Source organism: Carcharhinus amblyrhynchos, unplaced genomic scaffold (genome assembly GCF_965287045.1).
Source record: "Carcharhinus amblyrhynchos unplaced genomic scaffold, sCarAmb.v2.hapA scaffold_75, whole genome shotgun sequence".
In the NCBI taxonomy this organism is placed as follows: Eukaryota; Metazoa; Chordata; class Chondrichthyes; order Carcharhiniformes; family Carcharhinidae; genus Carcharhinus; species Carcharhinus amblyrhynchos.
The window spans coordinates 176,147-196,870 of NW_027649815.1; the positions used below are offsets into that span (position 1 = coordinate 176,147).

Sequence of the window (20,724 nt, forward strand, 5' to 3'; positions counted from 1 at the left end):
AGAGCTGCACGCTTTCTGGGTGTAAACCTCGTGAACAGCACCAGCAAGGGGGCATGGAAAATCGGAAAACACAATCTTTCCGGACAGAAGCGTGTTTCTCCCTTCCATCCGATTATTCGCCCTTGTTGCTGATCCCGCCCACTGCTAATGCAGGCTCAAAATCGCCCTGATCGCACCTGTCTCTGATTTTAATTATCCTGTTTTGTTATGTATCACAAAGCAAGCTAGGGCCAACACCTGCTGAAAGAAAAATGATGGTTAAGTCACTTTGCAATGGGACAGGGAGTCACCTCCATGCCTACAACATGGAGGGAATGGTATGATCTGCAAACTGTAAAGAAAAGATATCGTCCAAACTTTGTCTTTGTTGTATGGCCCCTATTTCCTTTGGTATTGGTCTAAAGTTTTCACTTTGGATGCAAACCGAGTATAAATTTCACAACATTTATGAAATGTTACTGCTCAAATTCATTTACACATTGGCAGACATAAAATGATGCATTAATTAAATAAAATATTATTCACAATAAAAACAATTCCAGACATACTTATGAGTGGTAACCCAGTGCAGTTTTGTTATTACTGCTCAAAGGTTTATCACAAAGAAATGTTTTAAATTATAGAATCTCTACAGTGCAGAAGGAGGCCATTCAGCCCATCAAACCCCCACCGACAATAACTCCTAGACCCTGTCACCGTAACCCCACTTATTTACTCTGCTAATCCTCCTAACACTTAGGGGCAATTAGCATGACCAATTAACCTAACATGAACATTTTTGGACAGTGGAAGGAAACCAGAGCACCCAGAGGAAGCCCACACAGACATGGGGAGAATGTGCAAACTTCACACAGACAAACACCCAAAACTGGAATTGAACCAGGGTCCCTAATGCTGAGGGGCACAGTATTAACCACTGTACCACCTTAATCAGTGTCCAGTCTAGTAAACTGATATTAAACAACTGATTTCAAGAAGATATTAGATATAACTCTTGGGGCAAAAGGGATATTTTGGGGTTGGGGGAGGAGATCAGGATAGTGAACTTGATGATCAGCCATAACCAAAATGTGGAGCAGGCTCGAAGGGCCAAATTGCCTACTCCTGCTTCTAGTTTCTATATTTCTATGAACAGTTAATTTAAAAATTTATTCAGAATTATTCCCTGATTAGTCACTTTATTGGTGAATTTTAAAGTAAACTATTTTAAAATGTGTCCATTAGACGCCTTATGCACAAGGTTAATTCTAAGAGGCTCTTTGAAGGTTTGCAAATGGGTGCAATTTATGGAAACTTAATTCAATCTGGGAATGTGGCCAGTCTTTTTGGTCGAGGCTGGCTTACAGCAATTTATTTCTTTAACCTAGTGCAAACACTCAATTTGCACTGGCTGTAACTTATACATGAAGTTGCTCGATCTGTTGCGTGAATTTCAGGAGAACTGCATGCAAAATCTGCAGTACAACCAAACAGAAGCTCCGACCCATTCTGCGCAAGACAGATCCGGAAACTCAATAATAATTTAATCATTTTGAACAATTCGCAATTGTAGTATATTTTATTGCACTAGAAAATTTGGGGCATCAATTTTTCAGAGATGTTCAACATTTTACCAAGACACTACACTGCTCCCTTGCTGGATCAATGAGCACTTAGATACATGGCCCAGCACAAGTGACAGGGACCACTACCCTCTCTCTGACTGTTTTTTGTAAGGGGTATGTTTACAATTCAGATCTGTTTTGCAGGTGTGATTTGTCCAGGAAAATCTTTAAATTAGTAGCTGAGAGCACAAGATAAGTACTCATTTTAAGCATGGAATGTTTGAGCAGAGCTAATGAATTTGGGTTTATTTAGGTTCCCATGGGGTTTCAGAGTAGAGTTTTGATTTGGTTGGTTGTCAGAGACAGAGTCATGTGTTTAATGGGAGAATCTAAGCTTGCAGGAAAGGAAGAGTTTCAGTTTCATTTTAAAATACAAGTAGTTGCTGCCTGGGCTGCCAGAAAAAAGCAGTGGCTTGCTCTCTCTACATCTCTCTGAAAATGCCTTTCTGAGAGCTTCAGGGCTGGTGATCTAAGTCAGAGTAGTATGCCTGTGTTTTGCTAGCTAATTTTAAAGAAGGGATTTAAGTTTATAAGAGAAATATTGCTTGAATTGGAACTCATTGTAATAGGTTTGCAGTTAAAATTTGTATCTTGTCATGTTTAAGTATTGTTCAATTGTTAAAGATTAAGCTAATTCATTTGCTTATAGTTAAACTGTGTTGTTGTTAAATGAAGTTTTGATAAAGGCTTCTCAGTTTGTCAGTAGAATTGCACCTGGAGTAAAACATCTTATCCTCACACTAATGCCAAAATGGAAATTTGTTGGGATCTAGTTTGGCTTCAAATACACACTGGGGTTTCTGATCTAGGACCCTAAGAAGGATGGGGGCATCTTCAAAATTTTAAGTTTTTTTAGTAGTGTCAGAAGTAGATTTACATTAACACCGCAATGAAACTGTAATGAAAATCCCCTAGTCGCCACACTCTGGCACCTATTTGGGTACACTCAGGGCGAATTTAGCACGGCCAACGAACCCAACCAGTGCTTCTTTCGGACTACGGGATGAAACCAAAGCATGCAGAGGAAACCCATGCAAACATGGAAAGAATGTACAGACTCCACACAGACAGTGTCCCAAGCTGGGAACTGAACCCACATCCCTGGCACTGTGAGGCAGCAGTGCTAACTACTGTGCCACCATGCTGATAACGACTGTCATTGGAATTTAGGGTAAATTTCAGAGTAGTTACATTGCTAGTTTCCAAACTTGTGCCCCAAGTGGTGAAATTTTCAGAGTTTCATCCAGTGATCTACACTAGGTTCAGCAGGAGATAAGTAGCACCCTGGAGAAATAATTCTGTCATTTTGCCAAAGTTCCCATCAAAATTACAGCAAGTTGGGAAATCCCTCCCACAGAAACCAATGACTTACTTATGGTCCTCAAATATCCAGCACTTAAGATGGTGAAACTGGTCTACTCAAGCACAGAATGGGCTCATAGCAAATCTGTGTCCTCTTATACAATACACCAGCTTTTAATATCCACTGACCTGGAAAATTTGCTAACATTTTTAAAGAGATGATAGAAAAATCAGCTCAATAAAGAGCTCAAACTATTGTTCTGTGAATAAAGTTTGTTTATTAGTCACAAGTAGGCTTATAAGTTGCGAATCAAACCCAGGTCCCTGGCGCTGTGAGGCAGCAGTGCTAACCATTGTGCCACCGTGCCACCCTGCTCAGTGAATATCAGTGGAAAGCAGATCAGGTGTGGTGAAAAAAATCAGTTCTCAATTCACTACAAACTCTTTGTCTCACAGTTGGCATATATCAACTTCAGCCCCAATGTTATTATTTAAGTTATATAACAGTTTTCCAGTTTTCATACAATCAGAATATTCCAGTAAAGCCCAGTTCTGATAGATAAAGGCAAAATACTGCAGATGCTGGAATCTGAAACAAAAACAGAAAATGCTGGAAAATCTCAGCAGGTCTGACAGCTTCTGTGGAGAGAGAATACAGCCAACGTTTGAGAGTCTGGAAGACCCTTCTTCAGCTCTGACGAGTCATCCAGACCCAAAACACTGGCTCTAATCTCTCTTCACAGATACTGTCAGACCAGTTATGGTAAAACTCCTTTGCACAGTAATACAACAGAATGGATATGTAGAGTTAACTTGATGTGTCGTGGCTGCAGAGTGGCACTGGTTGGAACCCTAAAGAGTTTATTTTGTTCCAAGGAAGAATCACATTGGATTTGCAAAGTTAACTCCATTTCTCTCTAGAAAAGTGCCACAGATCTGCTGAGCTTTTCCAGCACTTCGTGTCTATTTCAGATCTCCAGCAACCATTCTATTTTGTGTTTATCAAAAAGTTTGTCTTATCCTGCTGTAAAGTACAAGCTTTAATGAAATACCCTTTTAATCCAAAACACAGTCCAGTTTATTACTTATTACACAAATACTAGGCATAAAGGTAAAATAGCAGAGTGTGTAAATGAGGCAAGTTGCAGCCTTCCGGGCTCAACATTTAGACTGTGAACTTTCCTCTTCAACTTGACCCTTTTTGTTTCCATGGTTTGTCCCAATGCAAACACCCACTCCCTCCGCCACTGGGCCATCTGTCACTTGTTTTATAGTCTTGCTTTCGCTGAGTGCTGACCTTTGTTCCCATTCTGCTACCTTGTTATCTTCTTTCGTCCTTACTGCTACCAATTAACATACTCTTTGTATTGTGTCCATATGTCAATCTCTCCCTAGCTCCGAGCTAACCATGGACTTCTTCTCGGTCCCACCTCCTCCACATCCCCGTCTAATTCTGCAACCCATTACCTTTCTACACCTCTTCCCTCTTGAAGACGTCACATGGACTTGAAACATTAACGGTTTATCTCGCCACAGATGCTGCCAGACCTGCTGAGTTTATCCAGCATTTTCTGTTTCTATTGCTATGATAATGAGCTTGAGATAAGTAAAGTTTCCATATTTACCTTCACAAAGAACTTGATTTCCTGTTCATGAGGGGATTTTTCAACTCTTCCACTGCTTACAACAGCCTCTGTATTGTCAGAAAGAAGTAGTGATGGAGGGAAGCATTTTGACAATTATCTCTCAAACAAAATAATAAATTCAATGCTAAGATAGCAATTGCTCCGAGTAATATACATTGTACTTTGCACACTTTTGTTATTTTTGAATGGGACCATACTGCACACAACACTAAAGGATAAACCTATGTCACTGAGCAAGCATAATCAAACTTTGGTGTCCAAATGTCACAATGTCACCCATAACCAACAACCCCCACATGCCGATATTATAGTTAAGAAAGCCTACCAATGCCTCTACTTTCTCAGAAGACTAAGGAAATTTGGCATGTCAGTACGACTCTCACCAACTTTTACAGATACACCATAGAAAGCATTCTTTCTAGTTGTACCACAGCTTGGTATGCCCAAGACTGCAAAAATACTACAAAAGGTCACGAATGAAGCTCAATCCATCACGCAAACCAGCCTGCCATCTTTTGACTCTGTCTACACTTCCCATTGCCTCAGCAAAGCAGCCAGCATAATTAAGGACCCCACGCACCCAGGACATTCTCTCGTCCACCTTCTTCTGTTGGGAAAAAGGATAAAAAAGTCTGAGATCACATACCAACCGACTCAAGAACAGCTTCTTCCCTACTGCTGTCAGACTTTTGAATGGACCTAACCTGCATTAAGTTGATCTTTCTCTACAACTTAGCTATGACTGTAACTTTCTTGTTTCCTTTTCTATGAATGGTATGCTTTGTGTACCATGCAAGAAACAATGCTTTTCACTATAAGCTAATATATGTGACAATAATAAATCAAATAACTGCATCTTTCCTCATGTGGTATTTAAGAAAATATAGAGAGGTTTCAAGACAAAAATAGGCCATTCAGCCAAACCAACCTACATCAGTACTTAGCTGCCACAGAAGCAAACAGTTCTAATTACCTATCATAGAATCCTTATAGTGCAGAAGAGGCCATTTGACCCATTGAGTCTGCACTTACAGAGCATCTTACCCAGGCCATATCCTCTGCACTATCCCTGCAACCCTACAAATTTAGCACGGCCAATTAACCTAACCTGCAGGTCTTTGGACAGTGGGAGGAAACCGGAGCACCCAGAGGAAACGCACGCAGACGCGGGGAGAACGTGCAAAATTCATACAGTCACCCAAGGCCGGAATTGAACCCAGGTCTCTGGAGCTGTGAAGCAGCAGTGTAAACCACTGTGCCACCTGTAATTAGTAATCATAGTTGAGTTACTGTGAATCTTTCTTGAATGATAAAGAGATTCAAATTCTCATAGATAATACTGAAAGAATTTTCCTCTGTATTTAACTCCTTCACTAGCTAAGCTCATTTTTAGTTTCCTGATTATACCTCGAATGATCAGTGACCACCATTTTTAGGCTCCCGTATCCCTAACAGTGGATCCCCTAATTTTATTCCCCAGTAGTTTGTAGTGTTTGCAGTGCATTACTAATTCGTGTGGGGCCTCATTTCTTTAATACGTACAGAAGTATCCAGTAGCCTTCAATTAAAGTCTGTTTGGAGCAAATCTACAATCATCACAATACCCTGGTGTCTTATTCCTGAGGACACCAACTCCCGACAAAACAGAATATCTAATATCTAAAATAACGCTTTACATATGTTCCAAATTTATCATTTCTGTCTCAAACGACCTATCCAAACAGATATAACCCTCAATCACATTTCTCCCATTACAAAAATCTCAAATAGGGGAGGCACAGTGGTATTGTCATGACTAGTAATCCAGGGATGCAGGGTAAACCTCTGGAGTCTCAGGTTCAAATCTGACCATGACAGATGGTGAGATTTGAATTCAGGAAAACGTCTGGAACTAAAAGTCCACTCATGACCATGAAACCATTGTCAATGGTTGTAAAAAACTATCTGGTTCACTAATGTCCCTTTAGGGAAGAAAATCTGCCATCCTTACCTAGTTCTCAGAAATGTGGTTGACCCTTAACTGCCCTCTTAATAAGCCACACGGCTCAAGGGTAATTAAGGATGAGCAACACAAGCTGGCTCAGCCTGTGGCACTCACATCCAAATGAATAAATGAAAATTACATATCCTCCATATCAAAAATTTCAGTCATACATCCTCCGTATCAAGAAGTTGAGACATATTGGCTTTATTTTCTCCAATGAAACTAACTCAATTATCTAACTCCACCTTGATGAACAAATGCCTGAATATTTTGATCATCATCTCTGCGCTTCTTCTGGGCATCTATATCCCGCCCATGATATGAAACCTGAACATCATACTCTGAATGCACATGTATCAAAGCTAATATATTTCATTACACAATAATACACAAATGTGAATCAGGTTATTTCACCGGTTATACCTATATGAGCAACAAACTCTTGTGCGATGTCCAACCACTGCAACAATTTCTTCAGAAAACCATAGGCAAATCTCTTCTCAATTGAGGATGTGTCCAGTTCCATGTCCTTTAAACCTCTGTAGAAGTTTATACAAAAGGGGTTACTTTAGATAAATACAAAATATAAATTGCTCATGCAATGAAATTGTCTCAAGTTCATGAATTTCTTTGCTCAAAAGTCGGATCATCTGATCAACTACTTTTCCTTCCTGTTCCAACAAGATGTCTTCTATGACTCTTAATCACAGAATCCCTACAGTGCAGAAGGCGGTTTTTCGGCCCATCCTGTCTGCACTGTTTCTTCGACAGATATGCATAACCCCATGTATTTATCCTGCTAATCCCCTTAGCCTACTCATTTTTCTCCCAGCGTTGTTTGCTCCCTCACCTTCAAAATGACAGTTATTCCTCCTTCTCTACATGAAGAACACCTGATTGTTATCTATTTCTGACCTTTCCTTTCCTTCCATATCCTTGGCCTGACCAACTTAACTATGGCACATTGTTTCTCCTTATCCTTCCCAGCCTCTCCATGGTCTTCAATAAAGTTGATCGCTCCACTGGCATATAATGACCCCCGTACCTACCCATATCTTTTGAGATGAATTCTCCAATCAATCATAGAATCATTACAGTGAAGGAGGCGGCCATTTGATCCATCTCTCTGACTGAGGATCCATCTAGGCCTTTCCCGTCCCACTACATTAACATCATTAATCCCCCTAACCTACATATCTTGGGACAATAAGTGGCAATTTTAGCATGGCCAATCCACCTAACCTGCACACATCTTTGGACTCTGGAAGGAAACCAGAGTACCTGGAAGAATCCCATGCAGACATGGGAAGAACGTGCAAACTGCACACGGACAGTCACCAGAGGGCCAGAATCAAACCTGGCTCTGTGAGGTAGCACTGCTAACCTCTGTGCCATTGTGCCGCCCATATTATCATTCACACTTCATAGAAGATCATAGATTATGGAATCAGTACACACAGACAGTGACCCAAGCCAGGAATCGAACCTGGGTCACTGGCGCTGTGATGCAGCAGTGCTAACCATTGTGCCACCATGCCGCCCTGGTCTGTCCATGGTTTATCTCCTTTCTCTACTTAACTGCTGCCTCCATTAATACTATCCATAAACTTGTGAGGTAGCACCCACACAAATGCCAAAGACAGTTCTCTGCTAATGGTTTCGCTTTTCATTAAAAATTAATTTGAGATATGCAAGACAAGCATTTATTGCCCATCACTCATTGTCCTCAAGAAGATGGTGGTCAGCTGCCTTCTTGAACTGTGCTGTTTGTGCAGCAAAAGTACTCCTGCAAAGCAGCTCAAAGGGAGAATTGCAGGATCTTAAGCCAGCGAAATCCAAGGTAGATATCTTAGGACTTGGAGGAAACAGGGAGGTGATGGTATTCGTATGCATGTGCCGCCCTGGTTGAACGAAAATCAAAGATTCAGGGTACTTTCTCCCGAATGGGGTCTGCGATGTCTGGAATTTTCCCAACTCTGCGCTCCTGACCTGGCACTGAAAATTCAGCTCCTACTTTGATGGGCTGAATAGCCTTCTGCTACACTGTAGGAATTCTATGATTCAATTACTTGTTATTGTATGGCATTTGTATTGCTGTTCAGTTTTAACAGTGCTGATTCCTGGATATTGAGGGTGGAGAATTCTATGTTGAAATTTCGAAAAGAGAATGGATAGACTCTCTTTTGTAATTGAGGGTTTTTGTGTGGCATTTGTGAGACTAAAGCCAATTATCAGCCCTCCCCTGAAAGCTGTTCAGGCCTTTCTGTTAAACATCCTGACAGCCAGTTAGTGAAGGAGGAGATCAGAATTTAATCATTACTTAGTTTGACGTTTATTCACAAAATGGAACACTACAACCCCATAGTCCCTAATTCTAGGTCTCACCGCCAGTGTCAAAAAGTTTCTCTTTATAGGTGCTCAACTGATCATCTGATGAAGGCCTTCCATCTGTAACCTTAATTTATACTGTGGCACAGTGGTTAACACTTCCGCCTCACAGCTCCAGGGACCTGGGTTTGATTCTCGGCTTGGGTCACTATCTGTGTGGAGTGTGCACATTGTCCCCATGTCTGCATGGCTTTCTCCAGGTGCTCCGGTTTTCTCCCACAGTCCGAAAGACCTGCTACTTAGGTGCATTGGCCATGCTAAATTCTCCTTCAGTGTAACCGAATAAGCGCCAGAGTGTGGTGACTAGGGGATTTCCACAGTAACCTCATTGCAGTGTTATGTAAGCCTACTTGTTGCACTAATAAATAAACTTTATACTTAATTTATGCAATTAGCATTCCTGTTTGAACTGCTGTTGGGCAATATGACATTGAATAAAGAACAAAGAACAACACAGCACGGGAAACAGGTCCTTCGGTCCAACGAGCCCGTGCCTCCATCTTAACAAAGCATTTTCCTACACCTACCTTGACCTGTGTGTATGCGTATGGTACCCCCATTGGAAACCAGATTCAGGGGAGAATAATTTAGGGACAATTTGTTACATCAATCAGCCTAAGAGCACTTCTTTCGGGTGTGGAAGGAAACCGGATCATAGAAAAATGAAAACTACCACCAGATTATTCTATATTCCAAGGATAATGCTTATTAGGACACACATTAATGAAAGCTCTGCTTTGCGTAGGGATCTTGAGGTCAGCAAGATTTCCTCAACACCTGCCAACTCGGAACTCCAGAAATTATCAATTTGTAGAGGCAGCTAGAGGGAAAAAAAATCAACCTAACTTGTAAGCATCCTTTCATATAATGGAGCTGGGAATCCTTTCTGCTGCTAAATGTGTCTTCAGCTGGGCAAAGTTAAGGGTGCTGACTGGAGTACTGAGCTCAAAAAGACACCACTGATGTTAAGTCAGTGGGTAACAATCACAATCTGCTGCTCTATTTCCATCTACTTAACATTCACTGTACACGTGCTAATGCCTGTATCAATATAGCATTTGGTACCATTTGCCCCACAAATGTGCACCCCAATGCCATTTTGATTTATTATTGTCACATATATTGTGAAACAGTGAAAAGTGTTGTTTCTTGTGTGCTAGACAGGCAAAGCATACTGTCCATAGAGTACATAGGGGAGAAGGAAAGGAGAGGGTGCAGAATATAGTGTTACAGTCATAGCTGGGGCGTAGAGAAAGATCAACTTAATATAAGGTGGGTCCATTCAAAAGTCTGCCAGCAGCAGGGAAGAAGCTGTTCTTGAGTCAATTGGTGCGTGACCTCAGGCTTGTGTCTTTTTCTCGGCAAAAGAAATTGGAAAAGAAATTGGATGGGTGGCTGGTTTGCATGATGGAATGGGCTACATTCATAACCCTTTGTAGTTTCTTGCTTGATTTACACAAAAAAAACAAAGAACAACACAGCATGGGAAACAGGCCCTTTGGCTCAACGAGCCCGTACTGCCATTTTAACATTATAGGTGCCCTTCTCTTTGTCTACACCTATTGGGGAAGATTGAGGGAAGAAATTTAGGGACAATGTGTTACACCAATCAGCCTAAGAGCACATTTTTGGGATGTGGGAGGAAACCGGAGCACCCAGAGAAAACCCATGCAACCACAGCGAGAATGTGCAAACTCCCGCAGACACTGGCCCAAATCCATGTATCTGCACAGCAAACAGTGATAGTCACTGAGCTGTCGTGTTGCCCATCAGATGGTCCAGTTCAAGCGTACACTAACGATGTGAAGCACTAGGCAACCCTCGAAGCAACATCCAAGAGCAGCCCTCGCACGACCCACCATGTGTATGCCCCTTGTTGGACAACAAGGCAGACCGAATCACCTGTGATTATTTGACCCAAAATTGATCCTTTCATTTCTCTCCCTCTGCAGGGTAAACCCTGTGTATATGGATCCCTCAGTTCGGCCCAAAATAGCAGTTAGAAGCCCTAGTGACTGTGTGGGAATCAGTCATTAGGCTATGAATTTTCCTGAATTGAACAAAGAACAAAGGACAAAGAACAATACAGCATTAGAACAGGCCTTTCAGCCCATCAAGCCTGCACTGATTCCTAGTTCTTATTTAGGCCCATTATTTATTGCCCATATGTGGTTTCTATACGTCTATTTGCTTCCCATTCACGTGTCTATCAAGACACACTTGAATGTTGCTAATATGCCTGCTTCCACCTCAAACAGGTCCAGAGAGTGGGCTCTTGAAGGTCTTCAGTAAAACTACAGCACTGAAGAAGCCAAAGTTGGCATCTCACGCTAAGTGACATAGAATGTGCCCCAAAATGGTGCTGTCCATTCCCCACAAATTTTTAAAAAATTTAAAATAGGAAAAAAAACCCCTTAGAAGTCATTATAGACATTGCTCCTCTGCTGGACAGCTGGTAGCTGCAACTGAAGCCAGTTCGTCGAGGGCCCGTTGAAACCTGGAACAATGGCCACCATCAGCACCAACCCAAGTGAATCACCCCCTGCCACACCCCAGGCCCCACTCCATTCGACTCTGAGAGCTCACACTCAAGCAGCTGTGGTCCAAAAACTTGCCATAGAAGTCACCCATCGAGTCGAAGGGAAAATGGTCCAGAGGCAGGATGGAGCCAGAGAAGCAGCCCATCAGTTGGTGGTGCAATATTCCAGGCCCACCTACTAACCTCACTGGGGCCTAAACACTTAGCCCAGCATGTCATTATGAGGAGGCTCAAGGGTTGATTCATTAGTCACAGAACTTGTGCTGCTTTCAAGTTAAAAAGAAACACTGAGACTGGTTTAATTTATGTGATTACGTATTCATCTGACTTAATTAATTAACTTTTTTTTGCCAGATTCATACCCAAGTACTCAAAACATTTGACTTAATGTGTTTGCTGGTTAGCTTACCTTGTTACAGCATAGCCATGCATCTGTAAGAACTTGAGCAATTCATAAGCTTTCTCCCTGTCTCGGGCTTTCTCTTTAGCAGTCAGCGTATCATATGGAACCAAAAGTGGATGGGTTCCACCACCTAATAAAAACAAATGAAGGTAGTTAGAAATGCCACAACAAGATTAGGCCCCTAATAATTTTAAGCCAGTATGAAAGCAAAAATATCATGTTGGGTGGCACGGTGGCACAGTGGTTATCACTGCTGCCTCACAGCACTATGGACCCGCATTCAATTCCTGCCTTGGGTGACTGGCTAAATAGAGTTTACATATTCTTCCTATGTCTGCGTAGGTTTCCTCCGGGTGCTATGTTTTAAGTTTAAGTTTATTTATTAGTATCACAAGGAGTTTAAGTTTATTTATTAGTATCACAAGGAGGAAGAGTGAAGTTACACAGTGATAATGAGGGGACAAACACAAAGAGATAGTTGAAACTGAATAGAATGTGGAAGGGAGAGAAAACAAGTCCAAAAACCATAAAAAATAGGAGCAGAATTAGGCCACTCGGCCCACCGCTATTCAATGATGGTTGATATTTTTCTTAACCCCATTCTCCTGCCTTTTCCCCAGAACTCCTGATCTCCTTATTAATCAAGGACTTATCTATCTCTGTCTTAAAGACACTCAATGACCTGGCCTCCACAGCCTTCTGTGTCAAAGAATTCCACAGATTCACCACCCTCTGGCGAAAGAAATTCCTCCTCATCTCAGTTTTAAAGGATGTCCTTTTAGCCTGAGATTATGCCCTCTGGTTCTAGTTTATCCTACTCATGGAAACATCCTCTCCATGTCCACTCTACCCAAGCCTCCCAGTATCCTGTAAGTTTCAATAAGATCCACCCCCACTACTCCTCCCACCCCATCCTTATGAAGTCCAATGAGTACAGACCCAGAGTCCTCAACCGTTCCTCATACAATAAGTTCTTCATTCCTGGAATCATTCTTGTGATCCTTTTCTGGACCCTTTCCAAGGCCAGCAATCCTTCCTTAGAAATGGGGCCCAAAACTGCTCACAATACTCCAAATGGGGTCTGACCAGACTCTTATACAGCCTCAGAAGTAAATGGTTGCTCTTGTATTCTAGCCTTCTCGACATGAATGCTAACATTGCATTTGCCTTCCTAACTGTCGACGAACCTGCATCTTGAACAATAACACCCAAGTTCTTTTATGTTTCTGAATTCCTAAGCATTTTCCCATTTAGAAAATAGTCTACACCTCCATTCCTCCTTCCAAAGTGCACAACCTCACACTTTTCCACATTGCATTCCATCTGCCATTTTTTTGCCCACACTGCTAGCCAGTCCAAGTACTTCTGCAGCCCCCCCGCTTCCTCAATACTACCTGTCCCTCTACATATCTTTGTATCATCAGCAAACTTAGCAACTCTGCTTTCAGTTCCTTCCTCGTTAATGTATATTGTGAAAACTTGTGGTCCCAGCACCAACCCCTGAGACACACCGCTAGTCACGGGCTGCCATCCTGAAAAAGACCCCTTAATTCCCACTCTCTGCCCTCTGCCGGTCAGCCAATCTGCTATCCATGCCAGGATCTTCAGAATCTTACCCTTAACACCATGGGCCCTTAACTTATTTAACAGTTTCCTATGCGGCACCTTGTCAAGGGACTTCTGGATATCTAAATAAATCATGTCCACTGGTTCTCCTTTAACAAATTTCCTTGTTACCTCCTCAAAGATTTGTCAGACATGACCTCCCCTTGATGAAGCCGTGCTGATTCAGTCCTATTTAATCGCGCATTTCCAAGTACTCCGCGATCTTATCTTTAATAATGGACTCTAAAATCTTGTCAATGACCTAAGTCAGGCTCACCAGCCTATAACTTCCTGTCTGCTGTCTCCCTCTCTTCTTAAACAGCTTTGTTACATTAGCTACTTTTCAGTGCTCTGGGACCCGCCTTGCGTCCAGTGATTCCTGAAATATCACCACCAATGCTTCCACAATTTCCTCAGCTATCTCTTTTAGAACCCTGGGGTGTAGTTCCATCCAGTCCAGGTGATTTATCCACCTTCAGACCTTTCAATTTCCCCAGAACATTCTCCTTAGTGATGGCCTTTGCACTCACCTGTGTCCCCTGACTCTCCTGGAGCTCTGGCATCTCATGGTGTCTTCCATCATGAAGACTGATTCAAAGTGACTATTCAGTTCCTCTGCCATTGCTTTGCTTCCTATCATTATTTCTCCAGCCTCATTTTCCAGTGGTCCAATGTCTATTTGTGCCTCTCTTTTACCTTTTATATATTGAAAAAAAAAACTCTTGTCTTCTTTTATATTACTAGCTGGCTTACACTGATATTTCATCTTCTCCCCTCATTGTTTTTTAAGTTGTCCTCTGCTTGCTTTTAAAGGCTTCCCAATCCTCTGGCTTCCCACTAATCCTTGCCACTTTGTATGCTTTCTCGCCTGCTTTTCTGCTGTCCTTGACTTCCCTCGTCAGCCATGGATGCTTCGTCCTCCTCTTAGCATGTTTCCTCCTCCTTGGGATGAATTTCTGTTGTGCCTCCCAGATAATCGCCAAAATCTCCTGCCATTGCTGTTCCACTGTCTTCCCTGCTCGGCTCCCTTTCCAATCAACTCTGGCTAGCTCCTCCCTCATTTCTTTTAGTTACCTTTAATTAATTGTAATACAGTTGTCTAATTCCAGTTTCTCCCTCTGAAGCTGCAGGGCAAATTCTATCATATTGTAGTCACTGCTTTGTTAGGGTTTCTTCACCTTAATCAAGTTTGCTTCATCATACATCGTCAAATCCAGAATTGCCTCCGTCACAAGCCACTCCAAAAAAATCTTAGACATTCCACAAATTCCTTTACTTGGGATCCACTACCAACCTTATTTTCTCAGTCCATCTGCATATTGAAGTCCCCTGTGATTATTGTAATATTGCCTTTTTTATAGGCCTTTTCTATCTCTTGATTTCAGTGGTCCAATGTCTATTTTTGCCTCTCTCTTACCTTCTATATAAGAGAGAGCAGAAGTATCAAAGAAGAATTAAGGTCAATTCAGACACTTGTAAGTTCAATCAGTGAGGTGAGCTAACCATGTGTGAGGTTAACATTTCACTCTAAAATGTGAAAAACACAAGCCCTTTCTAAAAAATGAAATAAAATCTGAATGTTATTTCTATTCAGCTAATGTAGCCGATTGCCTCACCATCCCTGGCCTGCCCCCAGTGGTTGGCCGCCCCTTCACCCCAGTCAATTGCTGGCTGCAGAGCGCACAGCGTAAACAAACCCCCGCTTCCCCTTAGACCCCGCCACTTTGGCCATGCTGGTGGGCACTGCCAGGGTGTCCAGTGGGCAGTGTCAGGCTGGCAATGACAGGCTGATAGTCCGGTGGGGATGGGGCGGGGGGGGGGGGGGGGGAGAGATGCGGTGCGGTGCGGAGAACTACCCCTCTCTGGCCCCGAACTCACAGGGGCTCTCAACAGCCTGCAGTACTCCTGGCTAGGCCACCACGACCGGTTGCCATTGATGGGGATCATAAGTAACCCTTGCCAATGAGGATCTTCACCGACAAGGGGGCTAAAGGTAAGTGATTCTGGACGATTGTGTCCCAAGCTCACTTGTAATTGAAATCAGCCTTGCGCTCTTTTTAGGTGTGAAACTGATGTTGCCCAATATATCTGGGCTTGGTAAGATTGTGAGATAGGTGAGAATTCAGGCCCCCAACCCAATTTTTCGCCTATCTTGCTATCTTACCAGCTCACCTGCCCTATGTCCGGTGAGAAGAGAAGGTACGATCCCTCCACACAGTCTTATAACTTGCAAGGAAATGGTGCAGCAAGTAAGAGCATTTAATAAATTTTAACCACTGCTGCAACACATCTAAGGAATTAGTCAGCCTCTTTGCAACACCCAGCTGGAGGCTGGCTGTCCATCATTTTGTGGAAGATAGTTCATAGCATGACCCTACCACTACTTTTATGTTTGGATAATTTGAAAAGCTTCTAATGGGATGCCTCATTTGGCTATCCTTTTGAAGACTTCCTGATAAGCTGAGTGAAGAAACAGGTGCCTCTTCCAACAAATCTTAATGGGCAGGTTGATGCCGTGTGTTCTCTCATCTGAGACTCGTGGCCACAATCGCACTTCAGGTCGGTCCCTTTATAAAAAGATCTTTTTTATGGGATGTGGGTGTCACTGGCAAGGCCAGCATTTACTGCTTATCCCTAATTGTCCCTTGAGAATGTGATGACCTGTCTTCTTGAACTGCTTATGGAGCAGGTTGGGAGCTGATGGCAACGTGCACATGGTTTTAACTGAATTCATTCCTAGGATGAAGGGTGTATCCTCTGAAGAAGGGTTGAATAGATTGGGTCTAAATCCATTGGAGTTTAGAAAAATGAGAAGTGATTTTATTGAAATGCGAGATCCTGAGGGGAACGAATAGGGTGGATACTAAGGGATGTTTCCATTTGTGTGGGGGTGGGGGGGAGACTAGAACCAGTGGACACAGTTGAAGAATAAGAAATTTCCCTTTCAAGGCTGAGATGAATTTATTTCTGAGAGTTGTTAGTCTGTGGAATTCTCTTCCCCTGAAAGCAGTGGAAGCTGGGTCATTGAATTTATTCAAGGCAGGGTTAGACAGATTTTTGATAGAAGGAAGTCAAAGGGCTACGGGCGACAGACAGCAAAGTGCAGTTGAGGCTACAAGCAGATCAGCCATGGTCTTATTGAATGGTGGAGCAGACTCAAAGGGCCGAATGACTCCTATGTTCTTATGTCTCCCTGTTTGTGCCAGCTAATGTCATCAGGACAAAGACTGAATGTTCGCAAGTGAAAAGCACAAAAGCTTAGTGAAACTGAAGGAAGGAAATCTATTTTTAAAAATGAGGACGGAATTATTAAATGAGGCCATGATAACAGACAGTGCACAAAACACATGGAAAGTTGTTTGAATACCTCACGGAACACATTTGATAATGTGCTCTAACCTTTGGCCTGTAGCTCCAGCTTCTTCTTACGACCCCATGTGTTGTGGTAATTTTCTGCAAGTTGCTCTGCCATTGACTACAAAATACAAGAGCATAGGTTTGTCTTTGTTTAAAACAAGGCCCTTTTAAACTCTTAAAAATAGCGGTAGGCCATTAAAATATCAGATTTAATCCTATCATTTTGCACAATATGTGCTACAAAAGGGAAATTTTTACCTTGGTGAAGGATAAGTTGACAGAAATCTAAGTTGCGAGTAACTAGAGCCACATCAGAACATCAGGTGAATTCTCAAAGTTTTAGAACTTACATTAACAAGTCTAACTGCAATAACACAACCTAGAGGAATATCAAGACAGGCCAGAATTTTCTGGCCATTCCTGCTGGCAAGATCTTCTGGTCCCTAAAACAAGAACCATGTTGACAGTTGAGGGACCAGGGCATCCTGCCAGTGGGATACAGTGTCACATCCTCTCAGTGCCAAGAATCATCACGGGTACTAGCACTCCAGCAGGGATAGGTGCGTCAGTCAGGGGTCCTGCATATAATAGCGAGGGCATTCACATTTGCGTGGGAGCTTCCTTGTACATCCAAGTTGTCTGTCCTGGAGGGTATTGCTGAGCCAGGGTGACAGGAAAACTGGAAGTCTGGTTGCAGACCCAGCTTCTGGAATCTTGCTGGGTCGACAGCGAGGCCCAGACGGTGTTAGTGGCAGAGGATGAGCAGCAGCTGCCCCACCTGGAAGCTCTTCTCAGGGTATTTCTAATGGGGCAGCATCTCCTTCATCCACCCCACCACTGACGGAGTCCCCTTGTATTGCAGCAGTGATTCCACCACATGCAGAGGCTCCTTAACTTGTTGCAGTGACTGAAGATTCTCATGTATGTTAGGAGTGCTGCTGTTCAGTCTGAAGTGGAATTTTTTAAACACTAAATGCTTCCTAGAAATGGCAGGTGTACAAACCAAGCTCATTTTTTCAACGGGGTGTTTTTCAACACTGAAGTGTCTACTAAACTTCCATTAAATTCCCAGGGTTTCGCAATGAGCACTCTCTCACATCCACAGTTGAATTCTCTGGTTAGACGCTCTGACTACAATGGGGGCTTGGAGGCCCTTGAATTCATTGGATTGTCGGGCACCGGCACTGCCCCCTGGCTGTGCCATGTTGGAATTGTCAGGATGTTAGGAGGTAGTGCCTGGTTGGCACTGCCAAGAGGCTGAAGGGTGTTTGGCGACCCCATAGCAGGGTGTCATTTCCCAGGGTTGGGAGGAGGGGGGTTCTGATGCCAGCAAGGATGTATGAGGGTGGGGCCCCAATGCCAGAAAGGGTGGGGGAGTACTGGGTCACCCTGATGCCTGCATGGAGTAGGGAAGTGGGTGGTGGGGGATAGATGTTGCCCCTCAGTGGTCAAGGACTAGGAATGTCCCCCTTATCTGCGGTTGGCGGGTAGGGGGAGGGGGGGGAGGAGTTGTGATGCTCATGGCAAAGGACTTAGGTGCCTGTCATGGGGCACCCTTTAGAAACAGCTCCCCGATCTCTGACTTGCCAGCTTCTCATTCACAGTGCAAATTGCCCCAACCTCCAAAATCACGTCTAAGTGTGGATAGATTGTGATTAGGATCCCACTGACTGACCATACTTTGAAATTTTTTGGGAGAATTTGCTAACATTCGTGACGTAAAAAAAATTGCCCTTTTAATCAAATTCACAATCATGTTTATGCTATAACGATTTAGGCACACATATTATATTGTCCAATGCCCAACCCCAGGAATATAGCAATCACTGGGACAAGTCATTTGAAAGGGAGTGACAGCCAAGGATTTCCAGCTTCATCCTGTAATTGCAATGCCACATTTTACTGCCAAAGTAACGCAAGTTCGCATAAATTGTGACCAGTGAAAAAGCCAGCTCACGAGCAGATACAAAATTGCACTGAAATAGCAAACTTTATCCCGTACAACTGGAAATTGTTTTAAGCAGAAATCAGCCAGACCCTTTACCTGCAATTCACGAGACAAAGTCATATGCAGCAGCTCAGGGGGCTGGGGACTGTATCCTTGTGTAGGATCATAGACCATCTGAAACAGCAATTAAAGAGGAGGAAAAATATATTGTCAAATAAATCAATGGGAGTATTATGGAATTATAATAAAAATAACCTCATTTGTATAAGTGCAAGAAAGATCATTTGTGAACTGTAATTGCTTGCTTTATCATTTCAAAATTAAATACAATTTCAGCATTCTTTTAAGAAAGTTCCAAAACTCCTTGCAGCAGTTTCACATTACTCACTATCATCCTTAAGACTCAGCCAGAAAGTCAATGCTTGTCGGAGTGGCATTTTTATAGAATTTGTTAATTAAATTCATCTAGAACCTCAGTTTGAGCACACAGTACATGTTACATAAAGAAAGAAGCATTGGGCAATGTGCAAAGAAAAATTACAAGGATGATATCAGAACAGAGAACCATCAGGGATGGTCCGTAATGTCACCACCTCCCCTTTGATGAAGTATAGGTAAAAAAAAATGCTTCCTAGTTAATTAGTGTCACAAATAGGCTTATATTAACACTGCAATGAAGTTACTGTGAAAATCCCCTATTTGCCACACTCCAGCACCTGTTCGGATACACTGAGGGAGAATCTGGCACCTAACCAGCACATCTTTTGCATTGTGGGAGGAAACCAGAGCACTCAGAGGAAACCCACACAGACACAGGGAGAATGTGCAAACTCCACACAGACAGTGACCCAAGCCGGGAATCAATCCCAGGTCCCTGGCCGCTGTGAGACAGCACTGTTAATCACTATGCCATTGTGTCAGCTATGAGGAGCCTGAAAGCATGAGCCATGAATATTCGTAACCATGTTATAAGGAATTCAAGAGAAACTTCTTTGCTCGCTATCACGTGGAATGGTTGAAGTAAAATTGCACGATGCATTTAAGGGGAGGCGAAAGAAGCACATCTGACAAGACGATGTCGTGAAGCAGGTTTAAAGTGGGAGGACTTGTGAGGAGCCAGAACTGTGCGATGAGGTCAAAAGGCCGTTTCTATGCTGTAAATTCTATTCACATTGAGCCATTTCTGCTATTGAAACGTTCAACATTTTGGTTGAACAGGTTTTAAAAGTAAAGCATGTTTATTAGTCACAAGGAAGGCTTACATTAACACTGCAATGAAGTTACTGTGAAATTCCCCAAGCCATCACACTCTGGCACCTGGTCGGGTCAATGCACCCTAACCAGCACGTCTTTTAGAATGTGGAAGGAAACTGGAGCAACCGGAGGAAACCCATGCAAACACACGTAGAATGTGCAAACACTGCACAGATAGTGACCCAAGCTGGGAATTGAATCCGAGTTCCTGGGATTGTGAGGCAGCAGTGCTAACCCACTGTGCTGCCATGCCGCCCCGTTACAAGTAGGTGACTGAAATTTCCACTTACCTGTGCAGACTGTGAAATTTTACGGGTCTTCTTCTCCCCCTTCTCACTCTTTTCCACTCCCTCTCCTGCTTTTTCAATTGTCCATTCCCAGGCAATCATTGCTTTTAGGGATTCTTTGATTGGCCATCTATAGATTTCACGATCCTGGAAGCATCCATGTTAAAAGTTATAGTCTATAATTATTTCAAAAACTAAATCCAGTACATAGTATTAATTGTGGTATATAAATGAAGCATTTTATATGACTGTACTCAAGACTCTGAATATAATAATACCTTTTCAGAGAATGTTTTGTATGGTCTCAGCCATGGATGAGTCTGGGCTTCTTCATCAATAGTTTCGCCATAACTCCAGTTGTTCTGTATCTGCAATGAAAAATAGACTGCATTACAGTGTGTTTTACA

At 42.7% G+C, this 20,724-nt stretch overlaps 1 protein-coding gene across 11 annotated transcripts in view; it reads right to left on the reverse strand.

Moving 5' to 3' along the window:
• The window catches only part of LOC145337795 (ryanodine receptor 1-like), a 448,949-nt gene that overhangs the window by 161,703 nt on the left and 266,522 nt on the right, over positions 1–20,724 (reverse strand). For all 11 annotated transcript variants that reach the window (XM_080182647.1, XM_080182646.1, XM_080182643.1 and 8 more), the window contains 7 exons: positions 20,596–20,685; positions 20,321–20,464; positions 18,873–18,950; positions 16,871–16,946; positions 11,873–11,996; positions 6,960–7,075; positions 4,532–4,599 (listed from right to left, as the gene is read on the reverse strand). In XM_080182647.1, the coding sequence (XP_080038773.1) occupies positions 4,532–4,599; positions 6,960–7,075; positions 11,873–11,996; positions 16,871–16,946; positions 18,873–18,950; positions 20,321–20,464; positions 20,596–20,685 (696 nt within the window). The remainder of the gene's footprint in view (positions 1–4,531; positions 4,600–6,959; positions 7,076–11,872; positions 11,997–16,870; positions 16,947–18,872; positions 18,951–20,320; positions 20,465–20,595; positions 20,686–20,724) is intronic.